General features: G+C 44.7%; 1 protein-coding gene and 1 long non-coding RNA gene across 5 annotated transcripts; both read right to left on the reverse strand.

Annotated features, from left to right (window-relative positions):
- Positions 3529–13103, reverse strand: LOC110432048. Of its 4 annotated transcripts, none has more exons than XR_002449522.1 (6): positions 12528–13103; positions 5603–6787; positions 5179–5263; positions 4656–4756; positions 4082–4275; positions 3529–3995 (listed from the first exon to the last, which is right to left on the reverse strand). It is a non-coding gene; the product is annotated as an uncharacterized LOC110432048 (long non-coding RNA). The 4 variants fall into 4 exon arrangements; XR_002449521.1 differs by having other exon boundaries at positions 5603–5847; positions 6677–13090; XR_002449523.1 differs by having other exon boundaries at positions 6677–13082.
- On the reverse strand, positions 15698–20776 carry LOC8082653 (UDP-glucose 4-epimerase 1). The gene is made up of 9 exons (XM_002467816.2): positions 20382–20776; positions 19076–19125; positions 17963–18098; positions 17289–17390; positions 16951–17178; positions 16765–16849; positions 16561–16643; positions 16280–16371; positions 15698–16169 (listed from the first exon to the last, which is right to left on the reverse strand). Exons 1-9 carry the CDS (start codon positions 20574–20576, stop codon positions 16073–16075), a joined length of 1068 nt encoding a protein of 355 aa, XP_002467861.1. The 5' UTR covers positions 20577–20776; the 3' UTR covers positions 15698–16072.

Below are 21378 nucleotides of genomic sequence, written 5' to 3' on the forward strand. Positions count from 1 at the left end.
TCCATTAGGAGTTAGGGAAGAAGGGCTGGAGGTGCTGCTGCTGGTGCTGGCTGCTCAACATGTCCCTAATGCCAAGTTCTGACATCAGCATGTAAGCAAATTTTCTTGATTGGAAGAATTTGAAGCGGAGAATAGTTGCAAAGACGGTAGAGAGAGAAAAAAAAAGAGAGGGCTCAGCTTCACCTTTGCTCAATCATAGAAACCAAGCCCTACCTTCCCTTGCTGCACAATTTACCATCCTAATGTAAGTGGCACTGCACTGGTTGTCACACATATCCAAATGACCTTCCTAGGCAGAACCACAAACAAAAAGGGATGATTAAATGTGCTTCAAGAGGGGAGAGGGTCAGCTCTAATTAGATACTTGCAGCAGCTTTGATTGGTCAAAGGCATGCAATCAGAAAAGGTAGACATCATCGCCCTTCATCAGCACTCGATTCACAGGTTCAGGCCCAATTCCATGTATTACACGGTCACCCAAAGTAAATTTCACTTGCAATGGCCACTGGGTGCTTACACCCAAGCCAGAAAAGCACCTCTTTATATCTCATCATCACATATCCTGATCCCATTCAGGGCATCCGCAAGGGAAGATGAGAGAGAGAGAGAGAGAGAGAGAGAGAGAAGCTCGCGAGGTGAGCTGGGGAAGAAAAGGCAGGGATGAACGGGTCATCCAGAGCACAGCACAGCACGGTGTAGGCAACAGCAGGGGAAGTAGATCACCACTGCAGCCCCGCCGCTGTTTCTATCCATGGTTCATCCATCCATCAGGTAAGCCGCATCAGGCACCACCACACGGTTCCCAGCCCCGCCAGGGAATGGAACGGCGGCGAGGCAGCACCGTAGAGATGGCAGTGTGAAGCGACGGCCGAAACTGAGAATGGTCCGTGCACGGCCTCGATTTCCACTAGACAAATTTATTAAGCCTAATTAATCCGTCACTGGCACATGTTTAGGGTAGCACCACATTATGGACTAATTAAACTTAAAAGAATCGTCTCACAAAATAGACGTAATCTGTGTAATGCTCCATACATGTGTCTCAAGATACCATGGGAGTAACATTAGAGGGAGGAACTAAACAAGGCCTTAGGGCACTCACAATGCAGACTCTATCATAGAGTCTCGCTCATATGGTATTTCGAGCTGTTATAATGGCACACAAGTAAAAGCATCAATAATTACTCGCTCCGTTCCAAATTAGAAGTCGTTGTGCCTTTTGGCACGACGACGGCGAGGACGAGGCGAAGGCCGAAGAGGAGAAGGACGAGGAGGAGGGGGCAGAGACCATACCAAAACGAAACATCCGCGACCAATATGCTCGAAAGCAAACCCATCAATGGCGGCTCAGATCCCGCGTCGCCCGACCATGCCCGCGACCGGAAGCCGCCGCGGACCCTGCCCCCACGGTCCCCAACCCCAGCCCCCGCCGCCGCAGCACCGTCGCCCGCACAAGCGTCCGCAATCCGACGCGGCGCGTCGCGGCGGGGAGAGGGGTGGCCCCGGGGAGGCGCGGATCCGAGGACGGCCGGCGCTCGGGAGCCGGTCCGGCGCCAACCGCGGCGCCCTTCCTCATCGCCGCCGTCTTTGTTGCCAGGGCTGTGGGTTTCAGTGGTGTGGTCACGGGCCGCCGCGAGTGGGAACAAGCGGCACGAATGGCAGATTTGGAGGGAGTAGCCTCAGAGGGCTCGGCTCGCATGCTCCGCCGCCGCCGCCGCCGCCGCTGCCCACACGCGGTGGCCTCACACTTAAACTAACGAGTGAGTATTCTGGTCGGAGACGACGAGGTTTTTATGCGGGGCTGGGGAGGAGGGGCCCACTCGCACGCGTCCACTGCCAGTCCATCACCGCTCATGGCCGAGCAGCCGTGGACCTTTATTTCGGCCCAAATCTAACTAGCTTCCTGGTTCATGGGGCCCATACGTTAGATGCTACTCCTACGGAATTTGGGCAACAAAACATGTCCATTTGGTTTTTCTACAGAATTTGAATTTGAAGAGAGAAAAAAACACTTCACGTATGTCTGCAACAACACCATCCAATCATGCCATTCCGAGATGAGAGCCAGAGCCGATGCCTCCAAGGTTGATGGACCAGAGCTGCCAGCACTAAGCATGCAGCCGGGACGTCAGTCTCTCTCTACAGTACTGTACTCCCTAGGCCATGGCCCATCATCCCTCACTGTCATAGTCAAAGGCAGAGGCAGCATTAAGGCCTTGTTTAATTCAAACAAAAACTAAAAACTTTTCAAAATTTCCTGTCACATCGAATTTTACGGTACATGCATGAAGCATTAAATAAATATAGACAAAAATAAAAACTAATTACACAGTTTATCTATAAATCGCGAGATGAATATTTTAAGCCTAGTTAGTCTATGATTGGACAATGTTTGTCAAATAAAAACGAAAGTGCTACAGTCCCGAAAACCAAAAAGTTTTCGAAACTAAACAATGCCTAAGACCTTGTTTAGTTCGCAAAAATTTTTGGCTTTGGCTACTATAGCACTTTCATCTCTATTTTATAATTATTGTCCAATCAAGGACTAACTACGCTCTAAAGATTCGTCCGCAAATTACAGACAAACTGTATAATTAATTTTTGTTTTTATTTATATTTAATGCTCTATGCATACATCCAAAGATTCAATTTGACAAAGAATCTTGAATTTTTTTAGAAACTAAACCAGACCTAACCTGTCCCTCCAATACAAAGGATTTGGCCCCTAGCTAGCTGAGCCAAACCACACTCCCTCCAGGATTTACCATGTGCACACTAGTGCGCGCGGGCCGCGGGGCCACTCTCGTGTTTGGAACAATGACATTTTCAATTAGTGAAGGGAGTCTAATACAATCGAACAAAAAAAATGAGTCTGAAATGCAAGCGAAGAATCAGCTCGTGTTTTATGACTAAAATCCAGAGATCATTGAGTGGAGGAAACTTTGGCCAATTAGCGTGCACAGCAGAGCAGTTCTACTGGTAAGCTTAAATGAAACAAGGAGAACAGAAAGTAAGTGCTGCCACCAAAATCAAGAAACAAAGAAAGAAAAGAAAAGAAAAGAAAATAAGAAAAAAAATAAAAAATTGCACAAGAGACTGAGCCATAACTCCAACAAGGGGGCTAAACTTCTTTTGACCATATGAACCAGCAAGGACAATTCTTTGAAAAAAAAAGTTGCTTGGATTCAAGCAATTCTTTGAAAAAAAGATGCTTGGATTCAAGCAAGTTGGCAGGCTTCCTTCTAAAGATGAGTTTATTTCTAGCTTACCGAACTGCCCAACATATTAGAACTATCAAATTCATGACAAAGAAAGAAAGAAAGAAAGAAAGAAAGAAAGAAAGAAAGAAATAAATAAATAAATAAAGAAATAAAGGAAGAAACGAGAGCCTAGCAGATCTGAGCTGTATCAACTGCCTGCTGCGCACCACAACCATCTTTGAGGCTTATCACTAGGAGATTCCAACAGTTATTGGCAAAACCTGCTCTCTGAGTTGAGCAATCATGCAGAATCAGAGGACAACCGATCCGAATCAAGTATGGTATCATATTATCAGAGACAGTCAGTGTATCTATAATTAGGTATGTATGGAGTTTATTCCTTTCCTAGCAACAAACCATGGAGTAATATCAAGACTGGCCTAACAATCATACAGGAATGTTTTTTTCTCCTTTTTTTTTAAAAAAAAAGGGGAAGATGCTGGCATCGGGTGCGGATGAGATGGAACCCCCTACTCGTCTCTCTATACATTAAAGAGACAAGTCCCATCGCAGCATCCCCTAATTAGATGACTGACTGACTATACATATGATGAGCTATTAATTATGGTAGTATAGCCTGCTGCTGCTCAGTTTGCTGCTTGCTACTACTGCACGATGGATAGATGGATGGATAGATGATTCATTTGCTGTTGTCGCGTGATCCAGCATAGCCGTATGGGTTCTTGCTTGCCCAATTCCACAGATCTCTACACATCTCCTCGATCCCACTTTGCCCTGCAAGTTTTCATATTATTTTCATTATTAAGGATCGAGAGACAACATGCTGAACCATATAAGCCACAACTAGCAAGCATACTTACTTCCATTTGAGCTCTTTCTTTGCCTTGGCAGTTGCGGCATAGACAATCTCTTGTCTCCAGGTCTTCACCCAGCAAACATGGTTGTGGACGCTTTTATTGGAAAGCAATACACCAGGAAGAAGGCAACAGCAGCCTCTAGTGGCTAAGTATCAGCCACAGTTGCCTGTTAGGAGGCTGTTCCTTTAATTTAGGATCTACGGAGGAGAAATCGGAGTTCAGTTATCAGCTTGTGGTGCACAGTCGGTCATTAGGATATATAGCTAAGGGCCATCTGATTAGGGAGGGTGAGCAGAGATAAGAGTCATCACAGTCAGAGCCACCCAGGGAGGGTGAACCAATTCTATTACTGCTGCCATTTTTAGGTTTAGCCATTGTAATCATTCTCCAATTTGTCAATAAAGAACAGCCAGATTCCTAGCTCTATCAAAACACCAGAGAATTTTCTGTACAGAATTCAGCCGGTCAACCAATAACTCGGATGAATGAAACATCCATATATTGGTGAAGATATATCCATGCATGATGGTTTCAACGTTCAAATAACTAAGGCTAATTCGTTCAAGGTTGATTTTACCTTCCCAGAAACCTTCTTCAAATGCAGCCACCATTTCCAACACCGATGTCCCCTATCCTGTCCCCAGATTGTATACTTCACACCCTAGTACCCTACATGTACTACAACCAACCAATAGATGAGCATTGCATCATTAGCGAGCTTCAGCTGACTGCTTGAATATACAACAGCTGAGTTGTCCATGAAGTATAATTAGGAGGATTCCCCGCGCATTGCCACGGGTATGAAGGAATATAAATATGTTAGAATGTTAATCACTAAGAATCTATATGTATGGTGTTGGTAATGCAGCAATATATGTTAATAAATGATGTGGTTTGCTAATGTGAATAGCTTCAATGAAGACATAATGACATGTGTTAGTTGGATGTGTTAGTGCATGCTGATGTGGACACTTTGCATGACGAGATAGTTGAATGTGCCAGTGGGATGTTCTAGTGTATGCTGATGTGGACACTTTGCATGGCAAGAAAAATAGCTAGTGGGGTTTATCTTTACAAGAGATGTACAATTGGTAACCAACCTATTTTGTCCGATTCTTCATAGAACTTCGTCAGGGCTGCTATATGGCCATCAACCAGGTCAACAACGTGGATGTAATCACATACCTAGCAGTTTTTTTAACAGCAAAATATACATCAGTAATGAGCTGAGTTTCTAGACTACATAACAGAATGAACACGGAGCAAACTATTCAAAAACCCTCCATAAATCTTATCATCCCCAGACCCTGCTCCTAATGTTCGCACTGAACACATATATTAGAACAACATATTAGAAAATAGATAGATATGGTTCTGGATTGTTTCAGAAATATATATTCTAGAACTTTTAGCTAGCTAGATAGCACATCTCATGGAGGCAAAACTCAGCAGCTCAGATCAATTAGCAACCAGCAGAGGAGCGACTATCTGGGATAGTTGCCTGAGAAGGATGGTGATGGTTACCTAAGAAGGATGCAAGGCAACAACTTCATCAGAGCTCGTGTGGTTCAATCAGTGGGAGGAGCAACAAGAAGCAGCGGTCAGAGGGCGAGGCTCTGATAAGTTGACCTTGTGCTGTTTCATAGGTGGAATTATTATATCCCCAACAAAGTATAGTATTGACTCCTAACTACTCTTAGCTTTTGCGGCCGAACTTATGAGCCATGACCTAAACATGCAGGCCAAGAAATAGCCTGTTCCTTTGTGAACTGCACACACAACGAGAAGTTTTCACACACATGACCAAAAAGTACAGCCACACTCATGATAGTAATTTAGTATGTCTATCCATTTGTTTGATCAACCAAGATTCATCACGGTCATGGTGCACAATTAGGATTTAGGACCATTAATGCCAAGGTTGTCTGCCCAAAGTATTGTTGGAAGAATGGAAGTGGTTAAATATGAGTTTGTCGGAAAAGAAAACATTCTTTAGATTTTAGAACAAAATGACTAAATGAGCAATTAATCCAAGTAAGCTTGTGTGTCCGAACCAAAAAATATGCATCGATATCTACCCAGGTCAGGAATCTTAAATGTCATCAAATCCAAGTTAGTCCCATTAGTAACATGATCCTGGTCCCAAGTTGAAATCACTAGAAAAGGCAGGATACCATGAAGGAAAGAGAATCATAAACATAAGTATGAGGATCATAATCAAAGTACAGAACAGAATACTTGTCGAAGCACCACATCATTTTGAATGCTCAGATTTGCCCCAGTATCAACACAATATTTGTATAAGCACCATGTACTCCCTCCCTCTCTAAATGAACTAAGTAGGAACGTTCATTCGAATATATACAATATACTACACCACCACAGCAGCAATGGCAACAATTAGTTGCAAACTAGATCCTAGTTTGGCAGCAAATCAAGCAAAATAACAAAGCAAACAATTCAGGATGTTGCAAAGTAATAGCCCTATAGGGTTGGGACGTCTGATCATTAGACACTGAAGAACAGTTCCAAACAAGAAAGAAAGGTGAATAGACAGGCATCAAAAAAACATCAGAAAAGAAAACGTATAGGAACTACCAAAATGGATCAATGCTGCAGCACGGCTATAATAGTTGTGATGGCCTCTTAAGTTCAAACTCATCCAGCTCCAACTTGAAGAGTGCATGATCTCAACATCTCATGAAACTACTGCAATAAATTCTGGGATCAACAAACTTAACCAAAAATATCCGTCATGCAAACCAAGGACAATGCAAACACTGACAGCAGAATCAACGGCAAAAATTAGGAAACATTTCAACCAACAAATCAACAAAATTCAAATGGGAATACATAGCATTAAGAGACAAGCACAACAAAAGGAAAAAGGATACAACGTCCTTCTCTATTCTTTTTTTCTCTTTTTTTGTGTGTATTTGGGGGGTTGGGGGGCTCAGCTTCGCCTTTGCTCATTCATTCAACCATATCCTCATCATCTCTGATCACCAGAGCAACTTGTTCTGATAAATGAACCTGCCCTGGTTATCACCCATGAAGAATGGCATGACCATCCAAGGACAAAGCCACTACCGTTAGAACATAATTGAAAAGGTTTCCGAGAGAAAGAAGAGGATTCCAGTTTGGTTCCCATAGCAGCCTTGATTGCTCAAAGGCGCTTATGTCAGCCATGGTTGTTGATCATTGCCCGAGATGAGAATATTTTTTACTTTCTTCATTCTTGAGGGGCACTTCGGTACGAACTTATGAGATGGAACTAACTTGGCATATTATTAGTCCCACTAACAATGACCCAGGTCCCAGGTTCAAATCCAGCAGGAAGGCAAGTGAAGAACAAACAGAATAGAAGATCACAGGGACCAGCTCAGAAGATAATGCATAAGTTCTATAATGGAAAGTTCAATCATCATAGCCATTGAAGAGTAGTACAAGACAAAAAAGGAAGTCATAACACACAAGGCATCATGATTCATGATATAAACCTTAAAAATGTTTTGTATAGGTGAACACCAGAAATAAGTGAAAAACATGTCCCACATGGTTACAGAAAGAATTTTGGGAGAGGAGACAAGAGGATGTAGTTTCAGGCCTCTTTGGAACACAGATTTCCCCATATGTTCTCCAAACCACCACCAGAACCCATTCCTAGTGGCCTGTTTGGCAGAGCTCCATCACTGAAAAAGTGAATCTAGATCTCAGATTCACCATGGAGCAGCTCCGCCGTGGATCTAAATGGTAAACAGTCGGTCACTTGTCATTTAGCCATTATTCAGGCTAAACAGCCACTTAAACAGACAAGTGTAGCATTTAAACTGTATGTAAACAGGTTAAACAACCATTAGACGAATAATGGAAAATTCGCACATGCGTGCATACACACAAGGGAGGGCGCAAGGTACGGTAGGGGGGCAAAGGAGGATATAAAATTACAATCAAATAATTAAAAAAAACATCAACCGCAGGGTAGATCCCAGATCATCTAATCAAACCCCAACCAGAAGCCACAGCAAACCCACTCCATGGTTACCAAGCCATCTGCTCGACTTCATAAAAGCCAACATAATGAAGCAGGAAGGATGGCACCAGGAAGCGCAGATCTAACAAGGACCAGTAAGCCTAGATTGCTTGCATTAGGGCCTCTTTGGAATATAGGAATCTAACAGGAATTTCGGGCCCGTTTTGGAATGCAGGACTTTTTGCTGAATCCTACATTTCTGCTATGAAAAAGAACTGATTTCTGTGATGTTCCTGTATTTCCCTATCAAATTCCTATGTTCCAAAGGGCCGCACCAATGAATCAGTTCAAATTCACATGAAAAAACAAAGGATTCAGGGAAAACCCAGCATCCCAAAGGGGCCCATTGCAGGGCGCCACACAACACTCTAACAGACAACCGAATTATATCTTAGAACAAGGAAATCATTATTCTTCTTTGATGCTGCAGCTGGCTGCTGCCACGTGGTGAGACAACTTCAATTTCAACATCAACATGCTCTTAATGCCAAGTTCTGACATCAATACGTAAACAAATTTTCTTGACTGGAAAACTTTGAAGCGGAGAATAGTTGCAAAGGCAGATAGAGAGAGAGAGAGAGAGGAAAAAAAGAGGGCTCAGCATCACCTTTGCTCAATCATAGAAACCAAGCCCTACCTTCTCTTGCTGCACAATTTACCATCTTAATGTTAGTGGCACTGCGCTGGTTGTCACACATATCCAAATGACCTTCCTAGGCAGAACCACAAACAAAAAGGGATGATTAAATGTGCCTCAAGAGGGGAGAGGGTCAGCTCTAATTAGATTTCTGAAGGGCATGCAATCAGAAAAATTAGGCATCATCGCCCTTCATCAGCACTCGATTCACAGGTTCAGGCCCATTTCCATGTCTAACATGGTCACTTGCAATGGCCACTGGATGCTTACACCCAAGCTTCCACCTCTTTATATCTCATCATCACATATCCTGACCCATTCACACTGCCTATCAAATGGCACCAAGATTGGCCGATTGATACGCGCACGTATATTTCCATGCGATCGGATCAATTTACCCAAGTGCCTGAAGTGCGTAAATATTGGGAGTTCAGATAGGGAGAAGCTGGAGATCTTGCCAAAAATCAAGATTGGGAGTGGGTTTTGGTAACTCTTAGAGATGCTCTTAGTAGGCATAATAATACATGTATACACTTGTAATTAGATCAGATCCGAATACAAATAGCCGAATAGCTTAAGTTAGAGAGAGAGAGAGAGAGAGAGAGAGACCTGGATGCTCGTCACCGGCAAAGTGCCCGGTTAAGACCTAGCGAAGGGTCCAACAGAGACCACACACACACACGAGAGAGAGAGAGAGAGAGAGAGAGAGAGAGAGCATGCGGGGGTGAACTGGAGAAGAAAAGGCAATGATGAACGGTAACATCGAGAGCACAGCACAAGCAACAGCAAGGGAAGGAGATCACCAATCGCGCCGCCGCCGTTTCTATGCAAGGTCTATCCATCAATCTATCCATCCATCAGGAGTTGGGGAAGGAGGGCTGCAGCTGCTGCTGGCTGCTCAACATGTACCTAAGAGCAGCTCCAGTGTGTATTGAAACCGAACCATGGGGAGGGAGGAGGAGTATGGTTCACTTTCACCACTGCAGGTACCGAACCAAGCAAAGCGATTATTGGAAGCGGCTCATCCTTTCGGTTCGAACCAAGCCAATAAAAAATTGATTGAGAGGAGTTACTGCCGTCCTTTGTGCAGTAGGTGTGGACAGGAAACAGTGTGGATGCCGCATTCTTTACTCTTTTCTATTTCGTGGTGGCCCCCACCAACACTGCAGCGCTCAAACCATGCACAGCATCCGAATCTTAGAATCCATGTCAGCACATAAATCAAACCAGACACTGGAGCTGCCCTAATGCCAAGTTCTGACATCAGCATGTAAGCAAATTTTCTTGATTGGAAGAATTTGAAGCGGAGAATAGTTGCAAAGACGGAAAGAGAAAAAAGAAAAAGAAAAAAAAAAGAGAGAGCTCAGCTTCACCTTTGCTCAATCATAGAAACCAAGCCCTACCTTCCCTTGCTGCACAATTTACCATCCTAATGTAAGTGGCACTGCACTGGTTGTCACACATATCCAAATGACCTTCCTAGGCAGAACAACAAACAAAAAGGGGTGATTAAATGTGCTTCAAGAGGGGAGAGGGTCAGCTCTAATTAGATACTCGCAGCAGCTTTGATTGCTCGATGGCATGCAATCAGAAAAGGTAGGCATCATCGCCCTTCATCAGCACTCGATTCACAGGTTCAGGCCCATTTCTATCTCTTACACGGTCACCCAAAGTAAATTTCACTTGCAAAGGCCACTGGGTGCTTACACCCAAGCCAGAAAACAGTGGCGGATCTAGTGTAGGTGCATGGGGGTACAGCTGTACCCCCAAAATTTTTGTAAAAAACCAAAGTATGTATATCTATAAAATATTATATTTCTAAACACTTTGTCAAATATCAATATCTTAAGCTCAAATGCTCATCCAAGAGGGAAAACAACCCGTGCATAGCATACTAGTATTTCTTCTACAGCTTGGAAGCCCAAATAAACCAGATAAAAATCATAAAACGAGTTATGAGAGATAAATATATAAAGTTGGCTCTTTTTTCCTTCCAAATCATCATTATATTATATTTCTTTTGTGAAGTTTGAATCTCGATCTTATTTAATTAATTTTATTTTCTTAGAACGGTCAAGGCATTACAGGGAATAGTGATTTAGCTTTTTTATGGACTACTCAATAAAGCACAAAAGATTTATTTTTTCCACTCTGAATCACCCAAAAACTAATATGCTTATTATCAAGACCTTGACAATGACTATCTTTGTATGAATGTTGACGAATTGCTTCTTTAAATTCATATACCTAACTATTTATCGCTATTCAGTCGTCATCACTATATCATTAGCGAATTGCATCGCTCAGGTCCGTACCCCCATGTTTGAGATCCTAGATCCGCCACTGCCAGAAAACCACCTCTTTATATCTCATCATCACATATCCTGATCCCATTCAGGGCATCCGCAATGGACTGCTTCAAATCGCTAGCAACATGCAAACAAGATTGAACAAAAAAAGAGAAGCAGCAACATGCACAACATGCAAAGAGGAGAGAGGTAGACACAGGTCTTATGGGGAGCTGTGCGAGCCTAGCGCATTGCTCAGCGCTAGCAAATTTGTTTCATCCAATCTCTCTCCTATAAATAATATAAACAATCCTTCTCGCTAGCTATTTAAAACCCCGTTGGGGACACCCTCATACTGCCAATCCAAATGCCACAAAGATTGGCCAATCGATACGCACGCGTATATTTCCGTGCGATTGGATCGATTTACCCAAGTGCGGAAAGATGGAGTTGAGAAAGGAAGTTGTTGGAGAGAAGTTTTTTCAATCTTGCCAAAAAAATCAAGATTGGTAGTGAGTTTTGGAAACTCTTGGAGATGCTCTTAGTAGCCATAATACATGTATACACTTGCAATTAGATCAGATCCGAATACAAATAGCCAAATAGCTTAAGTTAAGGTTTGGGTGGTCAGTTTCACACAGCAGGAAGGGAAGGTAAGGGGTTGGCATACCTGGTGGCTTCTCGTCGCTAGAGAGAGAGAGAGCCCGCAAGGTGAGCAGGGGAAGAAAAGACAGGGATGAACGGGACATCCAGAGCACAGCACAGCAGGCAACAACAGGGGAAGTAGATCACCACTGCAGCCCCGCCGCTGTTTCTATCCACAGTTCATACCATCCATCAGGAGTAGCGAATAAGGGCAGCCCCAGTAGACCAAACCCAACTCGTAAGCCGCATCAGGCACCACTGCACGGTTCCCAGCCCCGCCAGGGAATGGAACGGCGGCGAGGCAGCACCGTAGTGATGGCAGTGTGAAGCGACGGTCGAAACTGAGAATGGTCCGTGCACGGCCTCGATTTCCGCAAGACAAACTTATTAAGCCTAATTAAACCGTCACTAGCACATGTTTACTGTCGCACCACACGACTAATTAGGCTTAAAAGATTCCTCGCGCAGAATAGTCATAATCTTTGTAATATTTAATATTCCATGCATGTGTCATAGAGATCCCATGTCTAGAGATCCTATGGGAGTAACTTGGAACTAAAGAAGGTCTTAGTCGGTCATATGGAATTTCGAGCAGTTATAATGGCACACAAGGAAAAGAATCAATAATTACTCGCTCCATTCCAAATTATAAGAGCAAGGTCAATAATAGAGTCAAGCTATCATCTCTCTCCTTCTCTCCTCCACATCAACATTAGCTTTGGCTATAGGGCCATTATTGTACCTGCCCTAAGTCGTTGTGCCTTTTGGCACGACGACGGCGAGGACGAGGCGAAGGCCGAAGAGGAGAAGAACGAGCAAGAGGAGGCAGAGAGCCAGAGACCATACCAAAACGAAACGTTCGCAACCAATGCTCGAAAGAAAACCCATCAATGGCGGCTCAGATCCCGCATCGCCCGACCATGCCCGCGACCGGAAGCCGCCGCGGACCACGCCCCGACGGTCCCCGACCCCAGCCCCCGCTGCCGCAGCACCGTCGCCCGCACAAGCGTCCGCAATCCAACGCGGCGCGGCGCGGTGGGGCGGGGAGAGGGGTGGCCCCGGGGAGGCGCGGATCCGAGGACGGCCGCCGCTCGGGAGCCGGTCCGGCGCCAACCGCGGCGCCCTTCCTCATCGCCGCCGTCTTTGTTCCCAGGGCTGTGGGTTTCAGTGGTGTGGTCACGGGCACCGGCGGAGCCAAGGCCCGGCCACCCTGGGCAGCTGGCCGGGCTCCCACGGTACAGCGGAGGCGGGAGGGGAGAGGGAGCCAGGGAGGTGCGTACGCAGGTTCGCCGGCCGGTGCGCGGAGGACGGAGGCGAGGAGTGGTAGCCATTGGCAGAAGAGATCCCCTGGAGTTGGCTCTCTGGAGTCGCTGGAAATCTGGCCGCTCTCTTGTATCTAACGGTGACCAGCTGCTCCCTAGAGCTCTCTGGGCTTCGGCCCGACATCAGGATGCCTTTTCACGTATAATACAACAAGCATTCCCTAAAAAAAACCCGTATAATAGAACAGCATCTTCTAAAAAAGGTATAATGAACAAGAATAAGTGAAATTATAATAGACAAGAACAAGGAAAATTATAAAGTAACTGATATATTTTCTAAACACAATCGTACCCCTTCAGCTGCACAAATCTCATACTTAACGGTGTTCCAAAGAACAATTTCGGATTTACATGGTTTTTAAATTGAGACGGCTGACAATGCAGAGTATTACCTAAAAAAACCATATAATAGAGCAGCACCTTCTAAAAAAAGTATAATGAACAAAATTAAGGGAAATTACAATGGACAAAAATAAGTGAAACTATAGTAGACAGGAACAAAGAAATTTATAGAGTAACTGATATGTTTTTCTAAACACAAACATACACTTCAGCTGCACAAACCCACACTTAATTGTGTTCCAAAGAACAATTTCGGATTTACAGGTTTTTTAATTGAGATGGTTGACGACGCAGGAATTAGACCCAAAGCTGAGTTATAGGATTTTGAAATTGAGACGATTGACAGAGTGACAAATCCGGTGTTGCTCGTCTTTTCCCCCGCGACTCCAACATTTGCCTCATCCATCGTTTATTCCTCCCCATGTCGCGTGGCTCCTCCGTCCAAGGACCGGCGGTGCCACCCTCGTCATGCGCGACACGTCTGCAGCGCCGGCCCTGAGGGCGGGCGGACGGGGCAGCCGCCCTAGGCCTCCAATCCCATGGGGCCCCATCGGAGGTATACCATTATATGTATGCAGGCGTTGCATCTTGCTACTTGCTAGCCAGCAGGATTAACAAATGCAGCTCACTTTATACTAGCGCGTATATTGTGCCAAATTATCTATCACACATGAGCATATGCATGTACTTGTATGTATTTACTTCTCGGTTCTCACAATACTTCGTTCCTGAGCTGTCTGGTGGGCCCCTTATGGCTCCAGCATATAATAGTTTAGGTTTAGTTATACATATTATGCTTTATTTGCTCAAGAAAATTATGTATATTATTCTTAGTACATTACGCTGCTAACTTGCTTTCTTCATCTTCTATTAAGTAAGACATGAAAGCTTGAGCAATTTGCTAGATTTCTTCACTATCTTACCTCTTCCAAGCGCATATGAATATGACAAGGCTTAACCTACTTTTTTATTTCTTAGTTTTAATATTTTGTATAAAATATCTCTAAAGTTTTTATATGCATTGTACCTAAGCATTTATCTTTAACACTCTCTATATAAATTTAGTTCATTCACTTTGTACTATTTTCCCATTTTCAAATGGTAGAGACTTAAAACTTTGTCCCTCTATCTTTTTCTCTAAAAAAGGTGTTTCATCCATGTGTATATTAGGAGCCTCTAAATCTCGGCTTCGCCCTAGACCCTAAAACCTCAGGGCCGGCACTGCACGTCTGCCGTTGGTGTTGACGCTCCTCTCCCTGCCACCATGCATGAGCCTTGTCACCGAGGAAGTGTGTCGCATCCTCCCTGTCTAGTCCGTCAACACCATTCCTCAGCATGCCCCGTCAAAAAGATGCTTATTACACTAAAATGTGCTTCGATGTGGAATCTTTCAATGCTACCATACTGTAAATGTTAGCAAAATGTGTATTCAGGTGTGAGGTTTGTGGCAGCCGAAGTTTACGATTGTGTTCCATAAACATATCAGTCACTTTAGTATTTTCTTTAATCTTGTCCATTATACGTTTTTTTTAGAAGGTGCTGCTCTATTGTACGTTTTTGTTTTTTGTGTTTGAAGGGAATGCTGCTCTGAAAGGCCATGCCGATGTTGGGCCAAAGCCCAGCGAGCTAAGGGGGCAGCCCATATGCTCTGGTCATCGTTAAATATACACATGAGCGGCCAAATTTCAAGCTACTCCAGAGACAAGTTAGCTGGCCAACTATAGAGGATCTCATTCCCTACCTCCGCTCTCGTCCTCCTCCCATTCTATGCGCTCCTCGCCATGGAGGCTGCTGCTGGCTGAGGTACCTGTAGACACTTTTAGTGGTACACAGACCATTCTTAGAGGGAGTCTATCTAAGTATGTCATGCTGATAGCCTAGCTAGACAGGCTCTCTCTGCTTCTGGTTCCACTCTTGAGCCTGTGTGCTCTTATTTACATCACCAACTGTCTAGTGTAAACATGCAAAGCTATAAGCCTATAACCATACTATCAGTTTCATGCTGCTAATATAAATCAATCTGTTTGTTGTAAAAAAAAATAACGAGTGAGTAAACTGGTTGGAGACGGCGAGGTTTCATGCGGGGTTGGGGACTTTGGAGGATGGAGATGAAAGCTGGCCTAAGACATCAGTGGAGTGGAGGAAACATCGGCAAATTAGGGCGCACAGCAGACCAATTTCTTAGGATTTCAGGGGGCGCACAGCAGACCTGTTTCATAGGATTTCAGATGTTCGTTTCAATTCCAAAGATGGTGTTAGGCTCGCTTTCGAGTACACGAGTACTGTTTTACAGTAGGAACTCCGAGTCGAACGATCATGCAGAACCAGAGCGGACGACAGCACGAGTAGGTCTCATCAACTGATTCGAGTCAAGTATCAACATAATATAAAGATACAATCAGTGTATGCATGTATATAATATATCTATAATAATTTGGTATGCAAGGAGTTTATTCCTTTTCTAGCAACCAACCATGAAGCAATACCAGGCTGGTCTAATAATCTTACAGGAATGATAAAAAAAGAATAACAAGATAATGGATGAAATGGACCCCCCTACTCCTCCCTCTATACAATGAAGAAACGAGGCCCATCGCACCATCCCCTAATTAGATGACTGACTGACTGAGTGACTATTACATATGATGAGTTATTAATTATGGTGGTATAGGCTGCTGCTGCTCAGTTTGCTGCTCGCTACTACTGCAGGATGCATGGATCGGTGATTCATTTGCCGTTGTCTTGTGATCCAGCATAGCCGTATGGGTTCTTGCTTGCCCAATTCCACAGATCTCTGCACATCTCCTCGATCCCGTATTTTGCCCTGCAAGTTTTCATATATTTGTTTCGTTAAGGTTCGGATCGGGAGAATGCCACGCGGAATAAATCAAACTGCACCAGCAGCATACAAGCCACAGCTAGCAGCATACTTACTTCCATTTGAGATCTTTCTCTGCCTTGGCAGTTGCGGCATAGACGATCTCTGCGTCTCCAGGTCTTCGCCCAGCAAACACCAGTGGGATTTTCTGTACAGAATTTCAGCAACTCAGACAAACAGTAGGATGAACGAAACATCAATATGTTGGCAAACATATATATATATATATATGTGTGTGTGTGTGTGTGTGTGTGTGTGTGTGTGTGTGTGTGTGTGTGTGTGTGTGTGTGTGTGTGTGTGTGTGTGTGTTTGTTTGTTTAAAGTAACTTAATTTTACCTTCCCAGAAACCTTCTCGAATGCAGCCACCATTTCCAACACCGATGTCCCCTTTCCTGTCCCCAGGTTGTATACTTCACATCCTACATGCATTACAACCAACCAGTAGACGAGCATCACATCATTAGCCAGCTTTAGCTGATCGCTTGAATATACAACAGCTGAGTTGTCCATGAAGTTTAGAATCAACAATAGGTAACCAACCTATTTTGTCGGAGTCTTCATAGAGCTTCCTTAGGGCTGCTATGTGGCCATCAGCCAGGTCAACAACATGGATGTAATCACGCACCTGGCAGTTTTTTGTAAGTAACATATAGATCAATAATGAGCTGAGTTCTGGACTAACTACCATTAGACAATAACAGAGCAGCACAAATAGAGTACACGTACCCCAGTTCCATCCTTTGTATTGTAGTCTGTTCCATAGACCGTGAGGTGAGGTAACCTCCCAACAGCGACTTGCTGAACATAGGGCATCAAGTTGTTTGGGACACCACAGGGGTCTTCGCCGATGTATCCGCTTGGATGAGCACCAACAGGATTGAAGTACCTGAGCAGTATGATCTTCCAATCAGGGTCTGAACGGTGCACATCGCGACAGATGTCTTCAATCACAAGCTGCAGCCACGGTATCATCGAAGTTTTTTTTGTAATTAATAGATGATCATTGAACAAAAAAAGGCAGTATTGGACCAACGACCAAGAAATAATAAGGAAAAAAAAGGAACCTTGGTCCGCCCATAGGGATTGGTGGCGCAAAGCGGGAATTCTTCGGTGCATGGAACTTCCTTAGGCCACCCGTAGACAGTTGCAGATGACGAAAACACCAGCTGTAATGACAAGGAAGCATGTTCAGTTAGCTTTCCAGAGACAGTGATGGTGATGCATTACTCAGACTCCTGCTGTATTAATGCGAGATAATGGATTCTAAGCTGAAATGAGTGCTGAGGTACTATTAAACGAGAATGCATTATGGATGGCCGAGGAAGGTCATTTTTCAGTTCCTAACCCGTACTGCACCAGAAAAAATATCGTCACAGCAAGCTAGCACTACTGAACAGAAAACGTTAGACGGATGGATGGCCGAGAGACAAGCTACAGAATCTGGAACCATCGCATTGAAGATTTCGTCACGGACAGCATGCATGGCTGTGGCACCTCCGTGACACAAATTTACAAATTGGCTGGCAGACAACGAAAAAGGGACAGTGGCACCTGGTCCAGAAGCAAACTAGGACACCGGTATCCTGTGAGCCCCAGCAAGGGGCATGCAGATGCGCAATGCAAAGTAGGCGACGCCAACAGAAACAAGTTGTAAAGCAAGCAACACATGAGTGCCCAAAAATGCAGGGCAAGAGAAGATGGCTTCGTATATGAAACAAGAGCCAAGTGTGTCTGTTACCTTCTTGCAGCCATTTGCAGCCATCACCTCGAGAAGGGTGATGGTGCCGATGAGGTTGTTGTCATAGTAAAGCAGGGGCTTGTGCACGCTCTCGCCAACAGCTTTGAGCCCAGCAAAGTGAATGACAGCCTCAAACCTGCACCCACAGTTCGAAGTGGTCGTGTGTTAGTCAGGAGCAAAGGGAAAATGTCAAATATTTTAGCAACAAACAACAGCTGCCCTGGCGGTGCCGAGAAAGTGATCATCACAGATAGCCAAACAGCGTAGCTAAGGTGAGCTGTGGTGGTAACCATGCAGCACAAGCAATAGAAACACCTTGCTTTTCTAGAAATGCATGCAAAGCGGCAGATTCGGCGACTAAAACTGAATTAGTCAATTAAAACTAACAGCATGCCAGATTCGGCAATAATTCAAGTCAGTTAAGCTGAATAAAAAAGAAACGGCAGATTCCATAAACAGCTTGCCAGGAATCAGTTCAGGCCAGGCCGTGTTTAGTTCCTTGTGGGAAAAATTTCGCGACACTGTAGCACTTTCGTTTGTTTATGGTAATTATTGTCCAACTATGGACTAACTAGACTCAAAAGTTTCGTCTCGTAAATTTCGACCAAACTGTGCAATTAGTTTTCATTTTCATCTATATTTAATATTCCATGCATGCGTTTAAAGATTCGATGTGACGGGAAATCTCGAAAAAATTTGGCTTTTTGGGTGGAACTAAACAAGGCCTGAACTGAATCCAATCATTTTGACACCTCTCGAAATGCAAGCAGAGTGGCAGATTCTCGGCAGGCAGATACAGCAACACTTAATTTGATTGGCAGGCTCCAACAAAGCAGAGGTAATAATGCATGTCATGGTGATAGTATATAAATAAAACAAACAGCAGAGCCTCGTATGGTATCTGTTACGAGTAAATAAAGTAGCGGCGTAGTGCCGCGAATCATTAGGGACAATTGTTGGCAACCACGACTGGACTCGTAGTTTGGAGGGTACTTTATTTAGCAGCTGTCGTTGTGTAGTATGCTGCTGGAACATTCGGGAGGCCGCCCATAAAATACATGACAAACTAAGTACTATTAAGAGACGGTAAATTGAGCTGGCGTTGTTGGTTACCTGTGGGACGAGAAGATTTCCTCCAAAGCGTGCCTGTCGCGAAGGTCAACCTGCAGAGGCAGAGGAGGTATTAATTAGAAAGCCAGTTTAAGTTTAGCGTGCGTATTGCAGAAACAGACAGTTTAGTTCAACAACAAAAAAATGCATTAGCAGACAAATGGGTATGCATACATAGTAATATAGAATAGTGATCTTTCGATCTGACGAATGAATATGAAGGTGCAGAATAGGCGAGATGGGATGTGTATTAAATTGTGGGCTGGGAGAGGTCAATATAATTCGGCCGCTAATCACGCAGCATTCAACAATGGAACGGAACGGAAATGGATGATTGGAGTTAGGCAGGCAGGCCAGGTTCCAGTTCAGGTTTGGCTGCGCGCACGGAGCCGTCGGAGTGGAAGTAGGCTAACGGTTGACCCGACCAATGAATCACAAACACCGCACAGGCAGAGGACGGCACGACGACGCGTTCTGTGTTTTGTTTATCAATTTATTGAGTGCAGAAGAAAGGAATCGAAGGAAAAAAGAGAAACGAAGCAAGAAAGCAACGCGTGGGCGTGCATGTGTGGTGTACCATTTCCAGTTTCCACTAAGAGGAGGGCACGCATCCATCAATCGCCGCGTCAACGCGAGGAAAGATCGGGGGCGGTGGGCGGCGGCCGTCCAGATTGCCACGGAAAACCGGACGAAACGGCGTCGACGCACGCGGTGAAGGTGAAGCAACCATGTGTTGAAGGTTCCAGGGTTTAGGAATGGAGTGTGATACGTGGACATGATGATGTGTGGTGTGCTGGTGTGTGACCATGAACAGCTAGAGCTAGCTGGGTACAACTACTATAGTAATAGACTAGACGTAGAAGGAAATGGTCCTTAACCGCCATGGGAAGGTCTGGGCCGTGTCAACCGAAGCAGGAAAGAAACCTCCCCCACAAATCAATCAATATCTGCCCCTTTTTGTCACTTGTTCCGTTCGTGTTGATTTTAGTAGGAAATCAAATCATGAATGGAAACGGAAAAAAAATGAACAAATTAAGTAAGACTTAGGAATTCAGTTACTAGTATGTGGAGAACAAAAATGATTAAACAAATATTATAAAATTCCATCATCAGAATCATCAAACCCCGAAAAATTCTCGAGGCGACGATCCCAACAACGGAACTTCAGCGAGCCAGGAGAGAAAAAAAAAACTAACTAAAAATCATCACAGTAGGAAGAAATTAAACAAAGGAAACGGAACCTGGCACCGGGCAGGCAGGGTAGGAAGGAAGCAATCATCCAATCACGCGTTCTAGAGTGCGCACGCACCTTGTGGAAGACGAGGTTGGCGCCGTTGTGGCCGGCGAGCTCGGCGACGCGGACGAGGGCGACCTCGGAGGCGTTGTCGAGGTTGTCGACGACGACGACGCGGAAGCCCTGCTGCAGCAGCTGCAGCACCGTGTGGCTGCCGATGTACCCGGCGCCGCCCGTCACCAGGATGGTCCGGAGCACGGCGGACACCATCGCTCCCCCTTCCTTTGTTTGGTTCTTCTACTAGCCTGCGGCGGATCGCCCGTCGAGGAAGGATGCAAGAGAGAGAGAGGAAGGGAAGAGGGGAGGGGAGAGGAGAAGAACGAGTTGTGTGTGCACTGCCTGCGCCTGCGCCTGCGCCTGCGATCGAGATCGAAAAAAAACTAGAACTGCCGTGTTTTTGCTTGGCAAACCGCCGCGGCTCATCTCCATCTCATATATAGCCGCTCGCCCGGGCCTTGAGGGCCCTGGGCCGGGGCCCGAGGGCCGGGCGCGCGCGAGGATTCGGGAGTCCGCCACGTCCCCACGAAGCCGCGCAGATTTTTCTCCGCTTCGACCGCGATTCCCCCCGTTCGATTTTCGATTCGATTCGAAGCGCGCTGCCACGCCAACGCCACCCCCGCGATCTCGCCCGTCCAAGTGTACGTACTATACGTACTAGTACATCCACGGTGCCCGCATCAGGTCAACCGTATCAAATCTAAGCAATTGACCACCACAATCCCCACCCATTTGGAAACGGGATTTGCTTCAATATTAATTATGAATAATTATTCATTAATGCTGCCTACAATACACATGAATAATTTATATAATATTAAGAGGATTTTATTTTCGCAGCTACTCCTCTATTCTTTTTTTTACATGTCACATTGATATGTCTTGAGTCAAATATTAGTATATTTGGCTATCCATTTAAAAACAATCATTATAGTTTTACAACATCTATAGTATATATTATGTGAGTATTTATATAGTGAATCTAAAAATATAAACCTGTCAAGAAAACTACATT

Source organism: Sorghum bicolor, chromosome 1, assembly GCF_000003195.3.
Source record: "Sorghum bicolor cultivar BTx623 chromosome 1, Sorghum_bicolor_NCBIv3, whole genome shotgun sequence".
Lineage (NCBI taxonomy): Eukaryota > Viridiplantae > Streptophyta > Magnoliopsida > Poales > Poaceae > Sorghum > Sorghum bicolor.